This window comes from Panthera uncia, unplaced genomic scaffold, assembly GCF_023721935.1.
Source record: "Panthera uncia isolate 11264 unplaced genomic scaffold, Puncia_PCG_1.0 HiC_scaffold_75, whole genome shotgun sequence".
Taxonomy (NCBI): domain Eukaryota; kingdom Metazoa; phylum Chordata; class Mammalia; order Carnivora; family Felidae; genus Panthera; species Panthera uncia.
This window is the reverse complement of record NW_026059924.1, coordinates 7,757-30,059: the sequence shown is the minus strand read 5'-3', so window position 1 is coordinate 30,059 and position 22,303 is coordinate 7,757. Positions and strand designations below refer to the sequence as shown.

General features: G+C 66.8%; 1 protein-coding gene across 1 annotated transcript; it reads right to left on the bottom strand.

Annotated features, from left to right (window-relative positions):
- Positions 1 to 371: 371 nt before the first annotated feature.
- Positions 372 to 20,488, bottom strand: LOC125918400 (multiple epidermal growth factor-like domains protein 6; the record flags this gene model as incomplete). The annotated part of the gene is made up of 14 exons (XM_049624400.1): positions 20,281 to 20,488; positions 14,729 to 14,851; positions 8,012 to 8,137; positions 6,936 to 7,058; positions 5,841 to 5,963; positions 5,568 to 5,705; positions 5,052 to 5,171; positions 4,601 to 4,723; positions 3,939 to 4,115; positions 3,646 to 3,777; positions 2,924 to 3,052; positions 1,426 to 1,554; positions 592 to 726; positions 372 to 506 (listed from the first exon to the last, which is right to left on the bottom strand). Coding segments are annotated over exons 1-14 (1,882 nt in total), but the record flags the coding sequence as incomplete, so codon positions are not given.
- Positions 20,489 to 22,303: the final 1,815 nt, after the last annotated feature.

Genomic DNA, 22,303 nt, shown 5'->3' with positions numbered 1-22,303 from the left:
CCAGGCTCAGACCCACCGGGACGGAGCTGCCCCGGGTCCCCCAGGCTTAGACCCACCGGGATGGAGCCCCCAGCACACTGAGCACGTTCTAGCTGACCAGTGGAGGGGCAGACCCCTTCCCTGGGCCAGGCCCCGAGCACAGACTTACTCCTGCCCCAGCAGCCCTGACAGGTGCACCGGGACCAGCAGACCAGTGCCGAGTCGCCCCTGCATGACCAGGGCGGGGCCACGGCAGGTTCAAGTGCCACCGGGGCCAGGCTGGCGGCTTCACTCCACCTCCTGCTCCCGTCACTTCTGGGGCCCGGTGCCCGGCGCAGGCAGGTGACCCCCACCCCACCCGACCCCGGGCGCCCCCCGGGCTGGCCACTGACCTTGGTCACAGTCCTTCCCCCAGTAGCCGGCGGGACACCGCTTCCCACACTGGCCGCTGACGGGGTCACAGGCCATGCCCTGAGGGCAGGCACATGCCTGCAGGCACCCGGGCCCGAAGAAGCCTGGCTCGCACTCTGCAGGGGGCAAGGAGAGAGGGGCCTGCAGGGTCGGCCAGGCTGGGGCCCTTCCCCCCCACCCCTCCGCACCCCCTGCACTCACCGTCCTGACACCGCTCGCCCCTGAAGCCCGCTTTGCAGGAACAGCTGCCGTCTCTCCGGTCGCACGCAAGCGCGTTCCGCTGTTCGCACTGACACTCCTCCGAGCAGCCCGGCCCGAAGGCCCACGGAGGACAGGCTGCGGCCACAGAGCCCACGTGAGAGCCTGGCCACCTGCACGGGCCAGACCCTCCTGGGTCGCAGCTCTCCAGCTCCCCCTCACTGACACGTGTCCCCGGGAGCCGCGCAGGGCGGTCCTGCCCTCCCAGCCGCTGGTGTCCCAGGGGGCTGCGACCTGCGTGCCCACTCTATAGATGAGAGACGGTCTCGGCAGAGTGTGGGCGCATGCCCTGGGTCCCACCACTTCCCAGCCGGGAGACCCTCGGACTCCCGGTTCCTCCCCTTTAAATGATCCTTCTACAGGGGAACGTGGAGATCTCCCAGGTGAGGTCGGCTCATGGTCACCCACCTTTGCTCCACTGGCCCACCAGGGAGGGGTGGCCCCGCTGGGGACTCAGGACTCCCCCTGGCTGCCAGGGAACCCCAAAAGCCAAGGTGAGCCCGTGCCCCGTTCAGAGGGAAGCCAGCCCACCCACTAGCCCGGGTGGGGCCGGGAGGTAACGGGAGACACCCTGAAGGCCAGCGCAGTTCAGAGGACGAGGCTCTGAGCCCACAGCCCCGGGGGCAGACCCCACATCCCAGCCAGGGGGGCCTCGCCAGCCCGGCATCGTCATCTGCAGGTGGTGACGCCTCACCCAAGCCTCAGCACGGGCAGCAAGGCACAGAAGGAGCCCTCGGCCGTCCCCTTGGGCGCAGGCAGCCAGGGCGGGGGACTCACCCAGGTGGCAGAAACGGCCGTAGAGCCCCGGGTCGCAGAGGCAGGCCCCGTAGAGGCGGTGGCACCGGCCACGATTGGCACAGTGGCACTTCTTGTGACACTGCTTGCCGTAGAAGCCCTTGGGGCAGCCTGGGGGAGGCAGGGCCTGCTGAGTGACCCCCTAGACATGTCCTCAGGCCGTGGAGATGCTCCCGGGGGCCCCAGTGCCTAGCATAGGAGCCAGGAGTGGCCCGGGCCACTGGGGCACAGGGCTCTGGTGCCACCAGCAGTCAGAGGACTCTGCACCCCAGACAGGGAGGGGCCCGGGGGGCAGGCAAGGGCACCATGAGGACAGGGCAGACACAAGATGAGCCATACATATGGCCATCTGCCCTGGCTGGCCCGTCTCCCCAGCATCTGTGGCCTGGAGGATGGCCCGGGGTGCAAAGCCAAGGACATTCTTCAGCATATGCGTGGGATGCACAGAGACTCCCCCGATCTCCTATGCCCCATCCACATCTACAGCATCCTGACTTCCGTCCCTCGGTGGTCACGTAGCCTAACCTCTGGCCCTCAGGGAAGGAGGGACACACAGCCCCAACCGGCTGTCTAAATCCCCAGGATCTGCAGGTGAGAACCCCCCTTGGTTATCCAAGTGGCCTGATCCCCTGAGTGTCCTTAAAAGGGAAAGGAGAGGAAAGCTGGAGATGGGAAGACGGAGGCAGAGGCTAGAGGGATGCAGCCCCGGGCCCTGGAGCGCCCAGAGTCCAGGAAACTTATGCGGGGGCCGCAGAGCCCTCCCGCCGGAGGACTGGCCTGCCAGCCTCTCCCAGGACTGGTGCACTCTCCCCACAGGACCCCAGCAGAGGCCCAGGTCTCTGGGGAACCACGCCACACCACGCCACAAGCAAAAGCACAACAATGCGAGCCGTTCACATGCCAGGAGCCCCGTGGGTCTGTTCAGGGCCCACACACGCCCTGAAGCCTAGGGGGGGGGGGGGGGGGGGGTGGCAAAGCCCCAGGGATGGCTTCCAGTGACTAAAACTACCCCCCTTACTAAGGCAGGAAGTTCACGCACTAGCTACGTTCTGTGGCAAAAGAGGCAGAATTTTAAAGGCCTGCAGACTTAAAGGCAAAGCGTTTTTGGAAGCTTATTTACATAGACTCTCGAATTCCTTCAAAAATGTTGATGCTTCGCAGTTAGGAAAGACGTTAGCATCGTCCCATGTGATGGGCCCAGGCACGTTCCCTCGTGCAAATCCCACTAAGCCACCAGGAGTCTGCTTGAATGCTTCCAGGAACGGACAGCTCACTATCTTCCAGGGGAACCCATTCTGAAAGGGCTGTTTTCCCGCCAAGTCTTCACCATCAGCTCCAGTTGGGCCCCAGGCAAAGCTCGCATCCACACGGCCGCCTTCCCCACTCCCCACTCCCGCGGGAGGCAGGTGGCCAAGAGAAAGCCGGGAGGCCAGCTGGGAGGCCGTGTCCCACCCCCCCACCCCAGGAGGGCTGCACCCACCGTCCTCACAGTGGGCTCCAGAGACGCCAGGGGGGCAGCGGCAGGCCCCCGTCGCGGGGTGGCAGGTCCCCCCGTTCTGACAGCTGCAGGACGAGCTACAGTTCCTCCCAAATGTGTCTGGGGGACAAGCTGCGGGCGGTGAGAGCAACGCACCAGGGTCACCGGCCGCAGAAGCGCTGTGGCCCCAGGAGCCCCTCTGGATACACCGAGGCGCCTCCCGGGGTGTGAGCCCCCCCCAGTTCAGAAGCACCTGTGCCCCAGGCCCGGCCACGACACACGGCAGACATCACTAATCGATCACCACACCACCCTCCCTCCCTCTAAACCCCAGTACGTGCGCCTCCTCTGCGGTGCTCTCAGCAGGCAAACCCTCGGGGACAGTCACCACGGCCCTGAGACCTCCCACCCACGTGCGCCTGAGGGGGGCTGGTCACCGGGTGGGGGCTGGGACCGCAGGTCTCAGAGGCACTTCCAGTACCAACTCGCTGTACGGCCTGGGTCGTGGCTGGTCCCGCCCACCAGCGGCACCCCGTCAGACACCCTGCCGCCTGGGCTGCCGCCCCGCTTGCCCCTGCCAGTCCCCGAGGGCCCCCGGCACCTAGAGCAGCGCCTGGCTGGACGCTGCACCTGGAGGGAACGCGGCAGCGGGTAGGCCCCGGGGACCAACCCCCCTCCCCCGGCCCAGGGTGGCTGCCCGCAGGACCCCGCCCCCGAGGCCTCACTCTCATTGCAGATGAGCCCGGTCCAGCCCTCAGGGCAGTCACAGCCGTCCAGGCCCGGGAGGCAGGTGGCCCCGTTCCTGCAGTCATCACAGGTGAGACTGCAGTCCTGGCCGAAGGAGGCGTCCAGGCACACTGGGGGCAGACCGGCAGAGAGAGGTCAGGGCCCACGTGGTCTGGCCAGGCTCAGCAACCCCCCCCCCCCCCCCCCCCCCGTGCAAACGAGACCCCAGGGCGGGGGGCGGCTGGGCCGCCGTCCCCGACAGCAGGGCCCCCACGGCTGGGCCCGCCCGCACCGAACTTCTCCAGCAGTGTGTGCTCGCCCCGGGCCTCCACCGCTGCTGCCTCCTCCTGGGCCCCCACGTAGTCATCTTGGAAGAGGTGGGGCAGCTCGTCCTGGAGCACCGCGACGTGTGGGAGGGGCCGCACGAAGGGCAGCTGGCCATCCAGGTCTGCCTCGGGTACCTCCAGGGCTGGCGGGGGCACAAAAGCCCCTTAGCCCCTGCCACCCTCCCGTCCCGGATTCCCCCGCCCCTCAGTGCCCAGAGGCAGCTCCCACCCCCTGGGGCCCCACCTATAGCCCCTGCTGCACCCCGCCTCAGCTCAATGGCAAGGGGACGTCCCAGCTGTACTCCTGACCAGGTGCAGCAGGGGCAGCGGGGGTGGGGGGGGCGGGGCAGCAGGGGCGGTCTCTTCCCTTGGACACCGTCCTTGGTCCCTCTCTCACCGGGGCAGGACAGGAACTGGACCACCCCGGACCCCTGGGCAAACCCCTGCCCTGGCGGAGGCCTGTCTGACCAGCCCCTTCCCCGACACCGCTGCCCCCAGCTTGTCCCACAGCCAGAGGCAGGACTGAGGCGGGCTCTACCTGGCCAGGACGGAGAGGGGGGGACCTGGGGGGGCATAAGGGACAGGTGCCTAGAAGGCAGGGTCCCTGCGGTGACAGGCAGGGACTCACGGGCACAGCCTCGACGGTCCTCGTCCAGCCGGAAGCCGGCCTCACAGGAGCACTGGAAGGAGCCGGCCAGGTTGGTGCAGTGGTGCTCACAGCCGCCGCGGCCGGACGCGCACTCGTCCACGTCTGCGGGCAAACCCGGGGCTGCTGGGCCTGTCCCGGGGGGGCCTGGGGGTCCGCCCACCTCCGGCTCCGCCCACCGGACTGAGGTCAGGGGCATGCGTGACGGAGGATGACTGCGCCACAGCCGTCCCCCCACCTCCGGCGTCAGGGGGACAGCGGACGCCTGCCCGGGGGGGAGGAGGCCGGGCCAGGAGCAGGCGGGGGTGCGCAGCCCGGGAGCGGGACGCGGCTGGCCAGGGGTGGGGGCGGCAGGCAGGGCAGCCGAACCCGGGTCCCCTTTGGGGGGGGTCCCCCCGGTCCCGCCCCAGGCCCCCAGCGGCCCCCGGCTCACCCTCGCAGCCGCAGCCGTCGGCGCTGAGCCGGTAGCCGGCGTAGCAGCCACACTCGTACCCGCCGGGGCTGTTGCTGCAGACCTGCTGACAGCACGGCGAGTCCGCACAGTCGTCCACGTCTGCAGGGCGCACACAGGGCCGCTGGCACCGCCTGCACGCACCCCTGCACGCGGTCACACGCACCCACGCACCTCCCCGGCCTTGCGCGCGCGCGCACACACACACGGGACACGTGCCCCGGCCCCAGGGCCACCCCGCCGGCTGTGGGGGCCAGACTGGGGGCCGCAGGGGGGGTGAGGAGTCCACCTGGCGGCACGGGGGGCAGGGGGGCGCTTAACCAAGTGACCGAGCGGATGGGGGCCGAGGGCGCCCGGTACCGCCTTTCCCAGGCCCGCCCTCGGCTACCACCCCCGGCCCGGGGCAGAGCAAGCAGGACGGAGGGGGGCACGGGGGCATGCCGAGTCACGGCAGCCAGCAGTGCGCAGACCGGGGGCGTGTGCGGGGAGCCCGCGCACCGATGCACGTCTTCTGGTCCTGGTCCAGCTCGTAGCCACGGGGGCAGCTGCACAGGGGCCCCGCGCTGCTGTGGCTGCAGCCGTGGGAGCAGCCCCCGTTGCCGGCCTCACAGCTGTTCACGATCTCCATCTCGATCCCTGCAGTGACACCCGCCACCGGGGATGGGGTCTGGTGACCCGCTCCCGCCTGGCACAGTCCTCTCTGACCCCCTGCAGCCCCCCCCAGGCCCCTCCACACCCCCTGAGGCCAATGCCCGCCCACCGTCTACTCACGGTAGCACTGTCGGCCATCAGCGCCCAGCTCGTAGCCGGGGTGGCACACGCACTTATAGGACCCCCGGGTGTTGAGGCAGCCGTGGGCACACCGCGCCTGCCCTGTGGCACATTCGTCCACATCTGGATGGGAAAGATCGAGGAGGAGGCCCCTGGGCTGCTGGCCTGGGATGCACAGCCCCCAGTGTGTGTGGGAGGGGGGGAGCCTTGGGGTGAAGGGGCCCCTCAGCCCCATGTCCTGCTGAGACGCCCGCACACAGAGTGGCAGGGCGATGACGCCCGAGACACCGGGTCCTGGTGTTGGTGCCGTGGGGGGCACGTCTCTCGGACGCCCGGGGAAAAGCTCGCCGCCTGCCCTGGACACACCGCATCACCTCACAGACTCACCCTGAGGGTTACAGGGGGACATGCACAGACCCGTCCCCAGAGCCGTGTGCACGGGGAGGAGGGGGCACGCCCCAAACTCCTGTGATGGGGTAACGGACGCCCCAGGCCACTCAGCACACACCCCTGCAGCCAGGGATGAAGGACAGCTTCGTCTGGGACCTGGGACCGGGGACCGAGGACGATTCCGAGGGCGCCGGCCCAACAAACAACCGTGGAGACATCCAGAAGCCGGCCTCGGAAACGCCACCCGGGCTCGGGTGATCTCCCTCCCTTTCTCTTCGTGATCTCTCTTCTGTTTCCCTGACGACCGTGTACTACTTAGCTAATATGGGAACTATTTAAAAAATAAAAACACAAGGGGCGCCTGGCTGGCTCAGTCGGTTAAACATCTCACTCTTGATCTCAGGTCAGGAGCTCACGGTTTGTGGGATCGAGCCCCGCGTCGGTCTGTGCTGCAGTGTGGAGCCTGGAGCCTGCTTCGGACTCTCTCTCCCTCTCTCTGCCCCTCTCCCGCGCTCAGTCTCCCTCTCCCGCTCTCAGTCTCCCTCTCTCCCCCAGAATCAATAGAACATTTAAAAAATAAAACAAGGACTAAGAACACAACCCGAGGTCTCCCGCCTGCTTCTGCTCAGCGTGTCCCTGTCCCCGCCCATCCCCCACGCGAGGTGGGGTGCAGAGGCTGGCTCACCCCGGGGTGGGGCATCGTACCTTCGCAGGACCTGCGGTCCGCCCCCAGCAGGAAGCCCGCGTGGCATTCACAGTGGGCGAGCCCCCGGCGCACCTGGCACATGTGAGCGCAGCCGCCGTTCCGGTCCGCGCACGGGTTTCTCCCTGCAGTGACAGTCCCGGGCCTCTCGTGAGCTCCCCCAGGGCACCAGGCTGGGGGGGGGGGCTCCCTCTCACAGATGCGGGAGCCCCCGAGACACCCCGAGAAGACTCCAGAGAAGACTGGGTGCCGGCCAGCTCCTCCTGAGCCTTCTAGTGGGAGCCGAGCTGCCCCCCAGCCCTGCGACCCCATGCCACTGTGCCCCCGCTGCTCGGCCTCTCAGACCCACCCTCACTCCTGGCCTGGGACCCAGGAGGCCAAGTGGGGGTTGCGCTCTCGCAGTACCTGCCCCATCCCAGAGCGCTGCCCCCCCAGTTTCCACATCCTGGGGCCCCGGGCCTACCCCCACCACCTCCATCGGGGAGGCTCCTCTCCCCATAGCAGGCAGCCCTGAGACCCCAGGGCGAGATGCCAGGTGGCGCCCTGTCCACCTCTTCCACCCGAGGGCCGGGGCCTGGGTCCCACCTGCCCACACAAAGCCCAGGGCCAACACACAGATGCCCTTCCCATCGTCCCCAACGTGCCCCGTCCTGGCCTTCCTGCTCCCAACAGATGCACGATCCCAGAGCACAGCCTAGGGGCTCCCTCCTCAATGCTCCCAGAGCACAGCCTAAGGGACTCCCTCCCCTGTGCTCCCAGAGCACAGCCCAGGGGCTCCCTCCTCCGTGCTCCCAGAGCACAGCCTAGGGGCTCCCTCCTCAATGCTCCCAGAGCACAGCCTAAGGGACTCCCTCCCCCATGCTCCCAGAGCACAGCCTGAGGGGCTTCCTCTCCAGTGCCCACCAGGGGCTGGACGATGCCTCGTCGCCTCCGCTGAGGCCCCCTTCCAGCCCCAGCCCCCCAGCATTTGCCCCTGCACCCGCCCTGGGCTCGGGCTTCGGGTCCCCGGGTGGCTCTATGGGTTATGGGAGCCCCGGTGGGGTCCAGCCTCTCTCCCGAGGGCTGGCGGCACACTCACGGACACAGCGTTTCCCGTCCTCCTGGAGCTGGAAGTCGGGGCGGCACTGGCAGCGGTGCTGGGTCACCGTGAGCTGGACACACTCGTGCTGGCAGCCGCCATTCCCCAGGGCACAAGAGTTGATGGCTGGGGACACACAGACAGGAGCCCAGGTCAGCCCAGGAGGGTGACCCGGCTGAGGGGCCTACCCTCATCAGGCGCAGAGCAGGGATATCACGTGACTGCCTCCTCCAGGGAGCCCCCAGGACCCTCCTCTGCTCTGTGTTCCGGAAGCAGGGACTGTGAGAGGGCAACACTGTTCCTGCGGTGTTCACGGGCCTGGCTCTGCTCCTCAGTCCATACACAGGGTGCCCGGGACGCGGGTCTGTTTCTGGCTCCACATCCCCAGCCTGTTTGGGGACTGGGTGCAAACAGGGACTGCAGACCTACCCAGCGCCATCCAGCCCGCAGTGCAAACCACTGGGCCCCGCTGAGAGCCCGGGTGTTGGGGGCTCAGAGGCCAAGCAGACTGGGAGGCTCCCTGGAGGAGGCAGTGGGCCGGCTGTGGGTGGTGGAGACCCAGACACTTCCACTATCCTGTCGGTCAGGCCAGGGGCCGGGTGGCCAGCACAGCCCACAGGCCTGGCCCGCAGCCCCCGTCGGACCCGCGCGGCCCCTGCCCACCCCGGGCCATTTTTCGTCGCCTGTGGGAGGGGGAGCGGCAGGCCTGGCGGCATGGAGGAGCGGACACGGCATCCCCACAGACCGGGCGCCTGGCCTCAGGGCTCCGAGGACGCCAGGACCACGCTGTCTGCCAGGAGCAGTGTGCTTGAAAAATCCAGAACACCGCCCTCGTGAGAGACCCGACTTCCTCCCGTGAGGCATACGGCTGGGGAGCCCCTGCCCAGGGTCCCATCAGGCCCAAACCAGCACTAGGGAAGTGAGCCTATGGGAGGACACCAGGGTGGCAGTGAGGGCTCGGTCCCCTGGCAGCACCTGCCTGCCACATGCACCGAGGAGTGGCAGTGATGTGGGACCTGGGCCAGACCAAGGCCTGCATGGCAGCGCTGTCTGATGTCCGTCAGCCCTTAAGCCCCTCCCCCACCCAGCCACCTTACTCTGCACTGACCCCCCACGGCCCTGCCTGCCACACCTGAGCCACTATGACTGACTGAGCCACCGGCACCACCCAGAGGTTTCCGAGCACGACGTGACCCAGCCCGGTTCCCGGGCTCTCTGTGTGCACACCTCCCAGCCCTCTCCCTACTTGGGACTCATAACAGGAGCCAGAAGGCCTTCCTGGCAGGTGGGACAGGTGCACAGAGACAGGGTCTTGGAGCCCAGGACAGGGCGGCCCACAGGACTGGTACCACGGCCACAAGGAGGGCCCAGGGGGCTGTGGCAGGGGTGGAAAGGAGACCCCTGACAGGCAGAGCCCCCAGGACGAGTCCGGGGATGACCTGGCACTGGGCCCCCCCCGCCAAGTGAGCCAGGGGACAAATCCCCAGCAGGTGGGCTTGGCAGAGGGAGCTGGGGCTCGCCGCGGGGCCTCCTGGCCTCTGGAACCTGACTCCCGCTGCCCGGCCACACAGTGCTAAGGTTCCGGGTGCTCCCAAGCTGTGTGCATGAGGGAGGCGGATTTTTCTCAGACACGGGGCCGTGCAGCTCAGGGACGGGCCTGCTTTGGCACGGCCGGTGCCCGGAGCTGGTGGTGAAGGTCACACTGAGACCCGGCCGTGGAACCCATGCCCCAGCCTGCGCGGCCCCACAGATCAGGACCGTGCTCAGACCCGAAGCAGAGCCAAGAACCGGTCAGAAAACAGGAGGTTAGCAGGCCCTGCCGCCCCCGACGGGATTGATGTTTCCGTTCCTCTGAATCGACACGCGTGCCCCTAAAATTTAACCCCCAGGGTGACTCCCTTTGGAGGCAGAGATTTCGTGGAGATAATTAAGGTTACATGAGGTCACAGGGCGTGGCCCCGATCCAACAGAAATCTTGCCCCCCGTAAGAAGAGATGCGAGATTCTCTCTGTCTCTCCCTCCGCCACAGGACACGGCGAGGCCGCCAGGAAGGCGGGAACCCGCTGGCCGGCAGCGTGAGCAGCAAGTGCCTGCCTCCAGAACTGTGAGAAAATGCACCGCAGCTCCTGGAGACACCCACCGAGGTACCTGCTGGGGGACTTCTGCCCCGCACCCCCCCCTCCCCCAGCAGGATCTCAGGGTGGGGCTGCACTGCCGCCTTCCGCCAGCAGGGGCCGCCACCACCCACGTGCCAGGGGCCGGACCTGCCCCATCACAGACCGCACACCCACCGGCCAGCTCCCAAGTTCCAGCAGGAGAGGGACAGCCACGAGCAGGGCGCCAGGGCCTGCCCGCCCCGCGCCGCCCACCTCGGGGTGAACCCGGGCTCTGCCGCAGCCCCTGGGGGTGCATCCGCCGCTGTTCGCACAGCCCAGGCCACCCGGCCCCATGCCTGGCCCCACGCTCCATTCTGCGCCGCCCACGCTCGCCAACCCTCCCCACCGCACCACCCCGTCTTTGCGCCCTTGCTTCCCTGTTGGCCCAGGGCCTGTGGCCACCGCTCCCGGCCCCCGGGGTTCGAGCGTGACCGTCCCGTCGCTCCTGAGCGCCGGCAGCTGCCCTTCTGGGGCCCTGGGCTCGGCCAAAGCCAGGACTCTCCTGGGGAGGCTCAGGGGCGGGGAAGCCCTTCCCACCACCCCACTGAGACCCAGGGGCCCCGCAGGGCCAGGAAGGCACACTGCTTTCTTGCAACGGTGGCCTGTTTCGGGTTTGGGAGGCACCGGAGAGCACGCCCGGAGCCGCAAGGGAGCTTTGCAGGGAGGCGTGGAAATGAGCCTAGAGCCCTCTACCTTCCCGCTTCCTGTGGCTCTGGCGCCAGCCCCACTTTCTGCCAACGGGGCCTCCTGGGGGGCAGGGGGCCTCCCCTCTGAGCAGCCCTCGCTGCTCCCTCCCTGAGGGATCCAGGCCTGGTGGGGAAAGGACAGCCCCGAGACTACGGGGCACGGCCGGCAGAGGCCCGAGGAAACACAGGGCTGGGGAGACCCTCCCCCACACCGTGGGCACCACAGGGCCCGTGTGACTCCTAGGGGAAGGAACCCGGGTCAGGGCGTTGGGACACGGGTGAAGGAGGGTGGGGAGTGCGAGGGCTGGTGTGGGTGGGGGGGGAGTAGTCCAAAAGGCGGGGGGGGGGGGGGGGGGGGGGGGGGGGGGGTATCACACAGACGGACCCCGTACTAGTTGAGCCAGTGAGGTCATGGTCCCTCAAATGGACCCTGTGTTGTATATCGCTTGCTGCGGGGGAGTAGGGGAAGTTCCACGTCCAAGGTCCAAAAGGGACCACTGGGCAGGTGTCCTGCTGGCTCAGAGTGCCCAGCCCTACAGAGGAGGCGGGTTTCCCAGTGCCAAGTGTTAAACCACCCAGCAGCTAGGCCCTCGGCAAGATGTCACAGAAAAGCGAGAACGGCCTTCCTGAACACGTCACCTGACCAAGGCACTCCCAGGCCCTGCTGCCCCAAGTTGGAAAAGGCAAGAGGCCTGCTCTATGACCCGAGGGTGACACTCAGGGTGCACTAGCACTGGGCCCTGCCCTGCTCTTTCTTCCCACCTCAGAGCCCGGGGGACACACCCAGGAGGGCAGCCCAGAGATGGAGGGCCCCAAGATGCCCGGCTACTGCTGCTTCCCTTGGGGCCAGGCTGAGTGGGTGGTGCTCAGGGGCCTCAGGCTGCTGGCAAAATCCTTCTGGCAAATTCTCATCTTTAAGAACTGAAACCTTTCTGTGTTTTGTTTCCGTCAGAACTTCTGAGAGGGAGGGATTTCCTGCCCTCTCCCTGCCTTGGAGGCAAGTTCCTCAAGGGTTTCAAGGCCCCCCTTGTGTGTTTCAAGGCTCCCCTCTCCAGTGTGCCTCCCTTGAGGACTTCCCACGTCCCTCAGGGCCCCGTGATGTGGAACACCCCAAGAGATGCCAGCACACAGGAAAGATGGCCATATCCCTGTGGGCGTCTTCTCTACCCGCCCTCCCCCCCCCCCCCCCCCCCAGCATCTCTAGAACTCTTACTCCCAGCTGCTGGATGGGAGCGGGTGCCTGGGGCTGTCTCCTGCCAGCCTGCAAAGTCCCAGGAGAGCTCCCAGCACCCCTCCCCCAGCAGAGGATCCCAGCAGGGCCCAGGAGAGGGGTTCCAGAGCAGCTGTGCTCCAGCTGTGCAGCCTGTCCCATGGCTGCACAGGGTGGGGGTGCGGGTCCTATTCTGATGCTTCCCATAATCCTGTGCTACAGCCCTAGGGTGGTCTGGGCTCAGAAGGTGCCCTGTAAACCTCAGACAAGGCCCAGCTCCTCCCCGGGAGCCCCAGAGGACGCGGGGCAGGGCCCCACAACTTCTCAGTGGCAAGAAGTCCAGCGCCAGCCCCCCCCAACTCAGAGCCCTCAGAGGGTCCAGTGGTGCCCTCCACCCGAGCCCCACCTGGAAGCCACCCATCCACAATCTCAGATACTTGGCCAGCCTGCCCACCCACCCAAGGCCACCACCACACCTGGGCAGGTCCCTTGGCAACCAAAAGGGGCACAGTAGCAAGAAGGGAGAGGTGCCCCTAGAACGAACACTTCCCACTCTGCCTGTGAAGAAGCCCCCTGGAGATGCCTGTCCACTCTGGAAGTTTCTCAGCAAAGCCCGGGCCTCCCCAGGAAAGGCAGCTCCCAGTGGACCAAGTCTGACAATCCTGCACCAATCCCAGGCACCATGGGGGACGTGGGGACCGGCCCGTCAACCCGTCAGCTCCCAGACTCCCAGGTATCCACCTGGGATCCACAGGTCCCAGAATTCACCCAAAACAGCCCGGTGTGTGCAGGTAAGCGGGACACAGTGCGCGCATTTCCCGCCGGCGATTGCAGTCCAAAGAAAGAGAAAGCGCGAGAGGCCGTATGCCTGCTAAGAAAGGAGCCACTCCGGCTACGGGGAGCACCCAGGGGGCGGCACCAACAGGGAGAGGGCTGGCCGCCACCTGGGTATGGAGCGCACCTGCCCCGCCTGGTGGGCAGTGTGAGGGGCAGCCGGGCAGGGGCTGAGAGGTCCCAGCAGCCCCGGGTCGGGCTGTGCAGACCACGCCCAGGAGCCCGGCATCAGACCCGAGAGGACCTCTAAATAAGCAAATGTCACAAATCAAGACTTCTGGGGCCTGGAGCAGAGGCGACTCCTGGGAAAGGCTCCTGGGAACAGCTCCAGCGCAGCGAGGGGGTGGGCTGGGGGCCAGGGCAAGGCTGAGGGGTGCCCCACCTGAACTTCCCGCAGCCAACAGCGTGAGGCCAGTCTCAAGGCCACGGCCTGTCCCTCCACAGCCGTGAAGGCCCCCCTCCCTTTGCATGCTGCCCACGCATCACCACCACCCAGCACCTCACTGAAGGCCACGATCAGCACACACGGGGGGACTAGAGAGACTGGGGAGGTGGGTCCCAGCCCCAGGCCCCTTGCAGGGGAGCCCGCGACAGGGAGGGGGCAGTGGGCACCCACCAGGCCCGGCCCACCCCCGCCCCCCCCGGACCAACCCCCCGGACACCCTTCTCCAGGGAGAACCCGGCCCAGAGGAAGGGGGGGGAGAGACGTTGGGGGGCCGGGGTGAACCAGCAGACTCCCAGAAGCCCCGTCCCCCTGGCGCCGGGGGGCAGCAGCTGGAGACTGCACCCTAGTCAGATTTGTCTGGAAGCACATTACAACACTTCCCACATCTGTTTCCACTTCCCGACCCAGAGAAGCTTCACGGAGCAGCGCCCGGACATGTGAGTATGCGCCCTGAGTGCCGGGAGGGCCCCCCAGGGGCTGGCAGGCCGCCCTGCCACATAGCAGTAAGGCAGGCGGGGATGGGGCCGATGGGAACTTGCCGGGCCCGCTCTGGGTCTCCGGGGTGAGAGAAGGGGTGTCTGGCCCCCCCCCCCCCCCCCCCCAAGAACGACCATCCCGTGGCCTCCCAGACACAGCAGCCCTGTGCCCTCAGCCCCTGCGTCCAGAGCCAGCCAGGAGAGGGGCACAGGAGGGTGGGGAGTGAGCGCTGGCCGCCAGACCCCAGACCCGCCTCCGGCCCCTCCAGCCTCCACCTCAGTGGGAGCCTGGCTCTGTCCCCTCCCCCCAGTAGCCCTCCATGCTCACAGGGACACCAGGCACTCCATCAAGCCTACTCCCCACAGGAAAAGAACGTGCTGAGGAAATGAGAGTCAGGACCCTGCTTCTTGGCTACCCCTCCCCCCGCCACGGCCCAACCCCCTACGCTCCCCAAGGCTGGGACGGGGGGACCTGGGCCCGGGAACCCCAGCCCACCAGCCCCAGAGCAGTCTCACACCGCCCCCGCCCTCACCAGGCCTCCCCTGACACCCAGCAAGCACCCAAGTCGCCCCCGAGGTTGGTCCCCATCACTGCGGCTTCTGCAGAGAGGGCGCTCCACAGTATCGGGGCCCAGGGGCTCCTCCCCAGGTGCACAGAGGCGCCCCGGGAACGGGGCTTCAGCGTCCCAGGGCCCAGCCTCAGCAGGGGGAGCCAGGTCCTTGAGACTCCTCCTTTCCCTCCCCCAGGAGCTGCACACTCAGCAGGACGGAGACGCCCTAAGAGCTGCTACTGAGCACACAGCCCCAGAGGGTCTCTCCGTCCCTGAGTACAGGGACCCCAGCCCCTGTCCTGGAGGGCGCGCCCAGCAAGTGGGTGGGCCGGCCGCTCCCGGAGCCGCAGGGCGCTTACCCAAACAGGTCCTGCCGTCCGCGTGGAGCCGGAATCCGGGCTTGCACTCACAGACGTAGGAGCCTGGCGTGTTCACACAGCTGTGCTGGCAGCCGCCATTGTGCACCTGGCACTCATCCACATCTGCGCGGGGACACAAGGCCAAGGGTTAACAGCCAGCAGCCACCCGGGGTCGGGGCCCCTCACTGAGGAAACTCGGTGGCCGCAGAGGGGACTGGGCGGGGCAGGGGGAGCGGTGGGGGAGTGGAGTGCGCTTCCAAAGTCCAAATCCAGAAATACCCAGGACGGTGCCAGCCAGTGCCCGCCGCTCCTCTGGGGCCCACGGGCCCCAAAGGAAAAAACCGGTAACTTGTGAGGTGCCCTTGCCCAGGCTTTGGGGGACAAAAAGCCCAAGGGAGGGCAGGGGGTAGAGGGACTAGATGTCCCCCCAAATTCACATCCATCCGGAGCCTCGGAACGTGACCTTGTCCGCAAATAAGATGCGAATGCAAGTGGTTAGGGATCCAGGCAAGACCGCACGGGGCGAGGGGGGCCCTGGATCCTGCGACTGGGGTCCTGACAAGAGACACACGGGGAAGCACAGGTTAGAGCGAGGTGGCCACAAGCCGAGGGACAATGGGAGCCACGAGAGGCTGGGGGACACGTCAAGGACAGGAGGTCTCAGAGGGAGCGTGGCCCTGCCGTGACCTTGATGCTGGACTCCCAGCCTCCAGAACAGCGAGAGAACCAACGTCTACTGTTGTGTCCGTTTTGTTCCCAGGAAACGAACGCGGGACCTGTCTGGGGTCCCCGGGGGGCTCCCAATGCCAGGGGGACAGGAGACCACCAGCAACAACCCCAGCACAGGACCCAGTGGAGGTCCCTGGCACTCCGCTTCTGGGAGAACACCTCCCATCTGAGACCACCGACCACCAAGGCAGGACACCTGTGCCCATGCACCCCAGGAGGGTCATGCCTCCTTCTGCAGGAATGCAGAGGTGTGGAGAAGGTTGGGGCTGCCCTCGCCTCTCATCCCTCCCTCCAAGCTTCCGTCCACCAAGCTGAGCTCGAGGGGAGGCTGGGCAGTGACTGAGGGCGTCAGAACAGGCTACCCGGGACACCTGCGTGCGAGGCTAGGGCCAGGAAGGACGCAACTGCCTGGGAGACATGGAGACCGAGGCGGGAAGCCGCTGCAGACACGGAGCATCCCCAGCGTCCCGGGCACGGGGACGGGAGCCCACGCCTGGGCCGCGGGCCAGTCCACACTTTTCAGACGCAGCCTCTCCAGCTGAGCAGCCAGCTCCCCTAACCACAGAAGCAAGGAGACAGACACACAGACGCTTCACTCAAGCACGTACAAGCCACGACTGCACCCTCCAGTTCCCGTGAAAATGCCCACCTTCGGTGCTCCGACCCTAAAATGCCAGCCACGTGAGCCCACTTCTGAAGGGCGCCGAAGGCAGCACACGGGGGCCAGGTTCCTCCCGGCCACCCCAGAGCCTGCCCACCAGGTTATGCAAACCCTGCCACCGGTCCTTGCTCAGAATGTGCCCAGCCGGCACTCCAGAAACGACACAGAGCCAGGGCCTCTGCTCCCCGGGGCCCTGCCGAGCCCTGAGGCTGCCTATGACAGAAGACAGAGGAGCAAGAGAGGCTCTCTTGGAGTCCTCTCAGAACGGAACCAGGGTGACTCATGGGAAGCTGGAGGGCAGAGCAGAGCCCCCAAAGAGGGTGGGGCACAGAGGGACCCAGGGCACAGCTGAGGGAGAGCTGGCTGGGCGGGGAGGGGATGGAAGGATAGACCCACAGCCATCGGGCAGGGCAGGCGGACAGCACCCACCCAAGGGGGCTCAGAGAGGAGACCCTGGAGACCCCGCCCGTCCCTTCTGAGCGCAGATCCCTGTCTTTGAGAGAGTCCCTGAAAGGTAAGTGCCTCCAGGGGGCACAGCCCCAGGCACACAGTTGGTACTCAGTGAAGCTTTGAGGAAGGTGCACCACGTGTGTGTTGAGGGCTGGGTGGACGGCGGCCTCGGTGTCCTGAGCGGCCTGGCCAGGCAGGCAGGTGTCATTCCGGCAGGCTGACCCCCTGACGTGGCCGCGGAGGCAGGTGCTGGGTGAGCAGGCAGGCAGGGACGCTGGTTTCTGGAAACCTGCTCTCGGCCGGCAGCTCTGTGTCCATGCTCACTCAGTCCAGACCCTCAGCGGGGGGACAGGCAGGCTCGGATGGCACCACGCCCCTGGGCCGCTCAGACACCTGGCTGGGGGCGCTGAGACCACCCTGAGGACTGCACCCTCCAGCAGCTCCCGGGCAGGTCGGATACGCAGGGAGCCCTGGTCAACGTCAGGCTCTCGGGCCCGCTCAGCAGCCCTTGTGGGCCACAAGGACACCAGATGGGCAGTCTGGGAAGAGCCACGTCGGGGGACGCAGGGGCAGGAGGCAGCTGTCAGCCAGTAGGGGCCCTCCAGTCGGGGCCTCCCTCCCCAGCTCACACCCCCTGCCCACGTGACCACTGTTCTGGCCCCCCTGCTGCCCGCACAGGAACACTCAGACTCCACCCCAGGGGACAGAAATCCTGCTCTTCGCTAACATGCACAGGCCCACACCCGCCAAGCCGTCTCCCAGGGCGCCCCCCTCGGGAGGGGCTGGCACGCTGACCACAGCCCCGAGCTCTCCCTGGCCGCACTGCCTGGTGATCGGCAACCTGCCACTGGGGAGGGGGGGTGGGGACAAGATCTGTGAGCGGGGGCCCTGCAGGTGCTGTCAGCCCGGGTGGGTATCTGAACACAGCGGGCAGTTCAAGGCCGAAGGATCTGAAGCCTCCCCCTTCAGCTCTCTGGGCAAGGGAAGCCTGTTTAAGGGTGGTGGGGCATTTGGCCACATGACCTCCAGCTGGGCCCCTTCACAGAGACATAACCAGGACACAAGCAGGATCCAGTTACCTAAACCCGCCTGCCCCACTCCTGAGGTGACCACGTGGGGGCAGAGCAGAGCTGTCCTCAGCCCGCTCCAACCACCGGGAGCTTCTGACTCCGTGACCGTGGCCGTGGCCATGGCTGTGACCTGAGAGCCACAGCTCAGTGGTCTTTAAGGAGAGTGTGGTCAGCCCTCCAAAGGTCCACACCCTAATCCCTGGAGCCTGGCCCAGCAAAAGCGACTTTGCAAGTGGGCTTAAGTTGAGGACAGCGAGGTGACCAATGATCCTGGAGTATCCAGGGGGGTCCTGTGTCATGACGTGGCCCTTAAAGGAAGGAGCAAGAGGGTCAGAGAGAAAGAGATGGGAAGACACCCGGCCCCTGGCTGTGTCGACGGAGGCAGGGCTACCGTCAAGGATACAGTGCCTCTAGACGCTGGGAGGACAAAGAAGCAGGTTCTCCCTGGAGCCTCGGAAGGAACCAGGCCTGTCAATTCCTGGGCTTTAGCTCATTTCAGACTTCTGACCTCTGGAACCGTAAGGTAATAGACCCGTATGGTTTTAAGCCACTCAGATTGGGGTGATTTGTTGCAGCAGCCGCAGGAGTTAAACATGGGGCACATGTAAAGATTCCCTCTGTGGTCTTTTCTGGAACTGTGGGGTGGGGAGGCTCAGACCACCCATGCTGGAAATCCAGGTTTCCAAATGTCCACTCTGGCCAGCCCGGCCTCCTGACTCCCACAGTAAGATCCCCTGTGCTCCCCGGGGGCTGGCCGTGCTCCCCTGGGCCCCGTCCTGCAGGCCTGCCCTCTCGGGCCAAGTGGCCTACACGTAGCGATTCCTTCCCACCGTGGAATCAGTGCCCTGAGGCACCCTGAGCAGCAGGGCCCCAATTGAGCATTGACACAGAAGGCCTTGGAACCACCAAGAGAACATCACTCTCCAGGTGGCACAGAAGGGGGCCTGGGTCCTCCCCCAGGCAGAAAGAGAGCGCGAAGGCACCGCACCTCCCATGCTGACCCAGTGGAGCCAGGGGACGAAAGCTGCCTCTGGGTGCAGACCCCCTGCCCTCTGCAGCCGGAGGCCCAGCTGACACTCGTCTGGGGCAGCTCACACCTGCGTGGGAGGAGCCGGGAGCCCGGGAGCGGGCAGGTCCAGAGCCGGGATACGGGAAGGAATAGCCGGGCCCGGGGCCTCCAGCATCGCCCACAGGTGCCGTGCTGCCCTCAGCTGACGCGTGTGGCTGGAGACTTGAGCAGCCTGGTGACACATCACTGGGCTGAGACCCGGCTGGCTCCCCGGCGGTACCTGGGGACGCCCATCACGACGCGGCTGGGAGCCCATCAAGTCACGGCAGCTCCCAAGCCTGGAGCTCAGGCCAGGGCCAAACAAGCTGCCCCTGCAGAAACCACCCAGAGAAGCCCCTTCTGAAGCCCTGCTCCCTCCAGATGCTGCCAGGAAGCTCGGCTCGGCTCCGATGGTTACCAAGTTCAGAGTCCTGCTTTCCTCCCAAACATGCCAGAGGGTCCTCAGGCCCGCAGGTGGCGCCCTGTCAACCACGGGCCGGGATCCTTTCCTCTCTGCAAGTCCAGGCAGGCCTGGGGTGGGGGGGTGGGGGGGTTCCCCGAAGCCCAGCCCCACACAGCCCCAGGCCTCGGGATGATACACAGCCTCACGGCGCTTAGTGCCACGCTGCTTCAGTGACAGCACCGGCCTGGCCTCGACTGAGCCAGAGTGGGAGGGCTGCCTACCCCGTGGGGACCCAGCCAGGGACCCGGCTGGCCGAGTGACAAAGCCAGGGGAGGTGGGAGACGGCCACCATCAGGGGCCTGCAGCTCAGTGCTCCATGTGTGCCCTGGCACGGAGGGCCGCAGAGACTGCCCCAGGGACAGCTGGGCAGGGCCAGCATCTCCAAGAAGACCGCGTGCCCTGCCCAGAGCCACACGCAGGGCCGGGAAGGCCTGGAGGGGAGCGCCCCCGCCCCTGCCGTGATCTGGTTGATGACTCACCACGCCCCACCTCGCATTCCTGAGGATGACCAGCTCCAAGTTCTGAGGAGCTCCCTCCCGCAGGGAGGGTGGCCCAGCGTGGGTACCAGATCTGGAGAGCAGGGAGAGGCAGGATGGAGCCAGGACAGGGGTGTATCTGCCGGGGTCCTCACAGCTCACCCGGAGCCCACTGGGCTGACCACTCCCAAGGCTTGCGGAAAGGTGACAGAAAGAAAGGCTAGCGCCTGCACATCCACCCAGGCCCTGGGCACCCCGGAAGCCGAGACTTTGCCCGGAGACCCCAAGGACTCTCTCTTGAGCCTGCCTTCCTGCCTGACCTCCAGAGCTGCCAGCGCCAGGGAAATGCACGCCCTGTGCCACAGGCCAATGCAAGGGGCTGTTTTATTCTTCCCTCCGCTCAAGACCACTCTGCTGTCGGCAGCCCCCACAGCCAGGCCCCAGAGGGGATGGAATGTCGACGACTCAGGGCGCAGGGGCCCCGTCCCAGAGGAAGGGGGCCGCCGGCGGCACCGCCCCCGCCCTGCTCCCTCCGGCCTCGGCTCCGTCAGCCGGGCGGGGCGCAGGCCGGACCCAAGAGGAGCAAAGGGAGCCCAGCGCGGAGCAGGGCACCGCCTCCCCCACGTCCCCCGCGCAGACTCCGCGCGGCGCCCACCTGGCCTCCGGTCCCCGGCGTTCCCGGAGTAGCCGGCCTGGCCCAGGTGGCACGGGACGCAGCCCCTCCACAGGTAGCGGTAGTGCGTGCCCGCGACGCGCGCCAGGCCCCCCAGCAGCCCGAGGCACCAGAGCGCGGCCAGTCCCCCGCGGCCGCGGGACGCTTCCATGGCCAGTCGACGAGCGGCGCGCACCCCAGCGGCCCCGCCGCGCTCTGAGCCCGGCGCCCCGCCCCTCGCCTTTATGTTCTCGGCTTTCCCTCCGCCCCCCCGCAGGTGAAAGCCAAATCCTAGAGGCGGACGGGCCGCCCCCGCCCCCCGCCCCGCCCCCGCGGGCCGCGCCCTCGCCCCCCGGTGCACCGCCCACCGCCCCCGCGCACTCCCGCGCGCGCGCGCCCTCGCACTCGGACACAGGCACCCCGGGGTGCGCGCGCGCGCGCACACAAACACAGGCACCCCTCAGGCCGAGACGCAGAGACACGTGCACAAACAGACCCACGTGTGCAAATACGCACGCGACACACAGGGGACCCTGCACAGACGTATTCAGCAAACCCAGACACACATGCTCAAACACATGTGTTTCCAGCACCAACGCGGGAAAGTAACCAAGGCAGAAACGGAGGCCACCCTGGCAATGCCGCCTGGGGCTTTGAGAAGGCGGCTCGGTGGGGTGGGGTTGGGTGCTGTTAAGTGTGAGGGGGGTGGGGAGCCAAGCCACCAAAGTGGAAATCCCAAGGGGTAGAGACGCCTGCAGCCCCCAAGCCCGGTGTCCTGCGCCCTGAACTGTCGTGTCCTCCAGTGGACAGGGACTGGCACCCGGAGGGAGCAAGGGAATCCCTGTGCCCACGGCAGGTGGGAGAGGACCACGGGGAAAATGGGCTCCCTCGCAAGGACAGCAAGCCCCAGATGCCAGGCTACAGAAGCCCCGGAGGCAAGTCCGAATCCAGACCCCTGAACCCCCACTTTGGCTCAAGGACGGGGACTGAGGCTCCAGCATTGTCCAAAGTGGCCAATGGCATCATAAGGGTCTATGCATTCCGGCCCCGATGAGCGCGGGACCGGCGGCCCCATGCTGGCTCCTGACGTCTTGGCCCTCGTGCCCTGCCTAGGCCGACCCTCTAGCTCCTGGCCAACTACTGGGGCAAAGGCCCTATTGGCCGTCACTCAGCCCTGCCCCGCAATGGGTGGGGTCCTCAAGTTTGTGGGAGAGAGGCACCAACCCACCTTGCCCGGTCCTGTCTGCAGTGCGGAGGCCAGCCCATTGGCCCCCCGCCTGCCAGGCGCCCTGCAGTGCAGACACAGGCCTGCCTGGGGCCCGCCTGCCTGTCTGCCCCCGCCTCCTGGATGAGCCTCTCTTCTGGCCTCCCTCTGAACAGCACACCAGCCTTCGAACTCCGGGCTCTCACCCGGGGAGCCTCCGGAAGTCTCCCCGATGGGCACACTGTCAGATTGCTGTTTGAACGGGGCCTTCCACGTGGGCTGGCAGTCCGTTACTGCAACGTAAACCTCGTTCTCCAACAGCATGCAAACAAGTGCTAACAGAAACCAGAGGATCTCACCCCTGCAGCCAGCAGCCAGGGTGCAGGGGGACGGGAGGCCGTGGAGACTGTCTGTCTCACAGGAAGGGGCAGAGAGACACCTCGGATCCACAGATCACCCTCACCAACGGGGCACAGGGCCTGGGGCTCCTCCGGGAGCACCCTTCTGGGGTGGAGGCCCCTCGAAGCATCACTAACTCCCATGCAGGACCAGGGCCGTGGGAGGAGGAGGAGCCAAAGACAGGAAGGGGGAGGCGCCGGCCTCGTCCCCCGCGCAGCCCAAGTCTAGCCCACCCTGGGAAAGGGCTCTGCCTTGTCCCTTGTCACAGGGGGGCCTGAGTACGGGAACTGTAGCTCTTCCTGAATGGAGACACGCACTGGGGGTAAAACACACCACTTTCTCGGTACGAAAAAGATGACGGCGCTCCTTCTCATTTTTGTATTAAGCACACGTTAAAATGATTCTACCTGGACGTGTTGCATT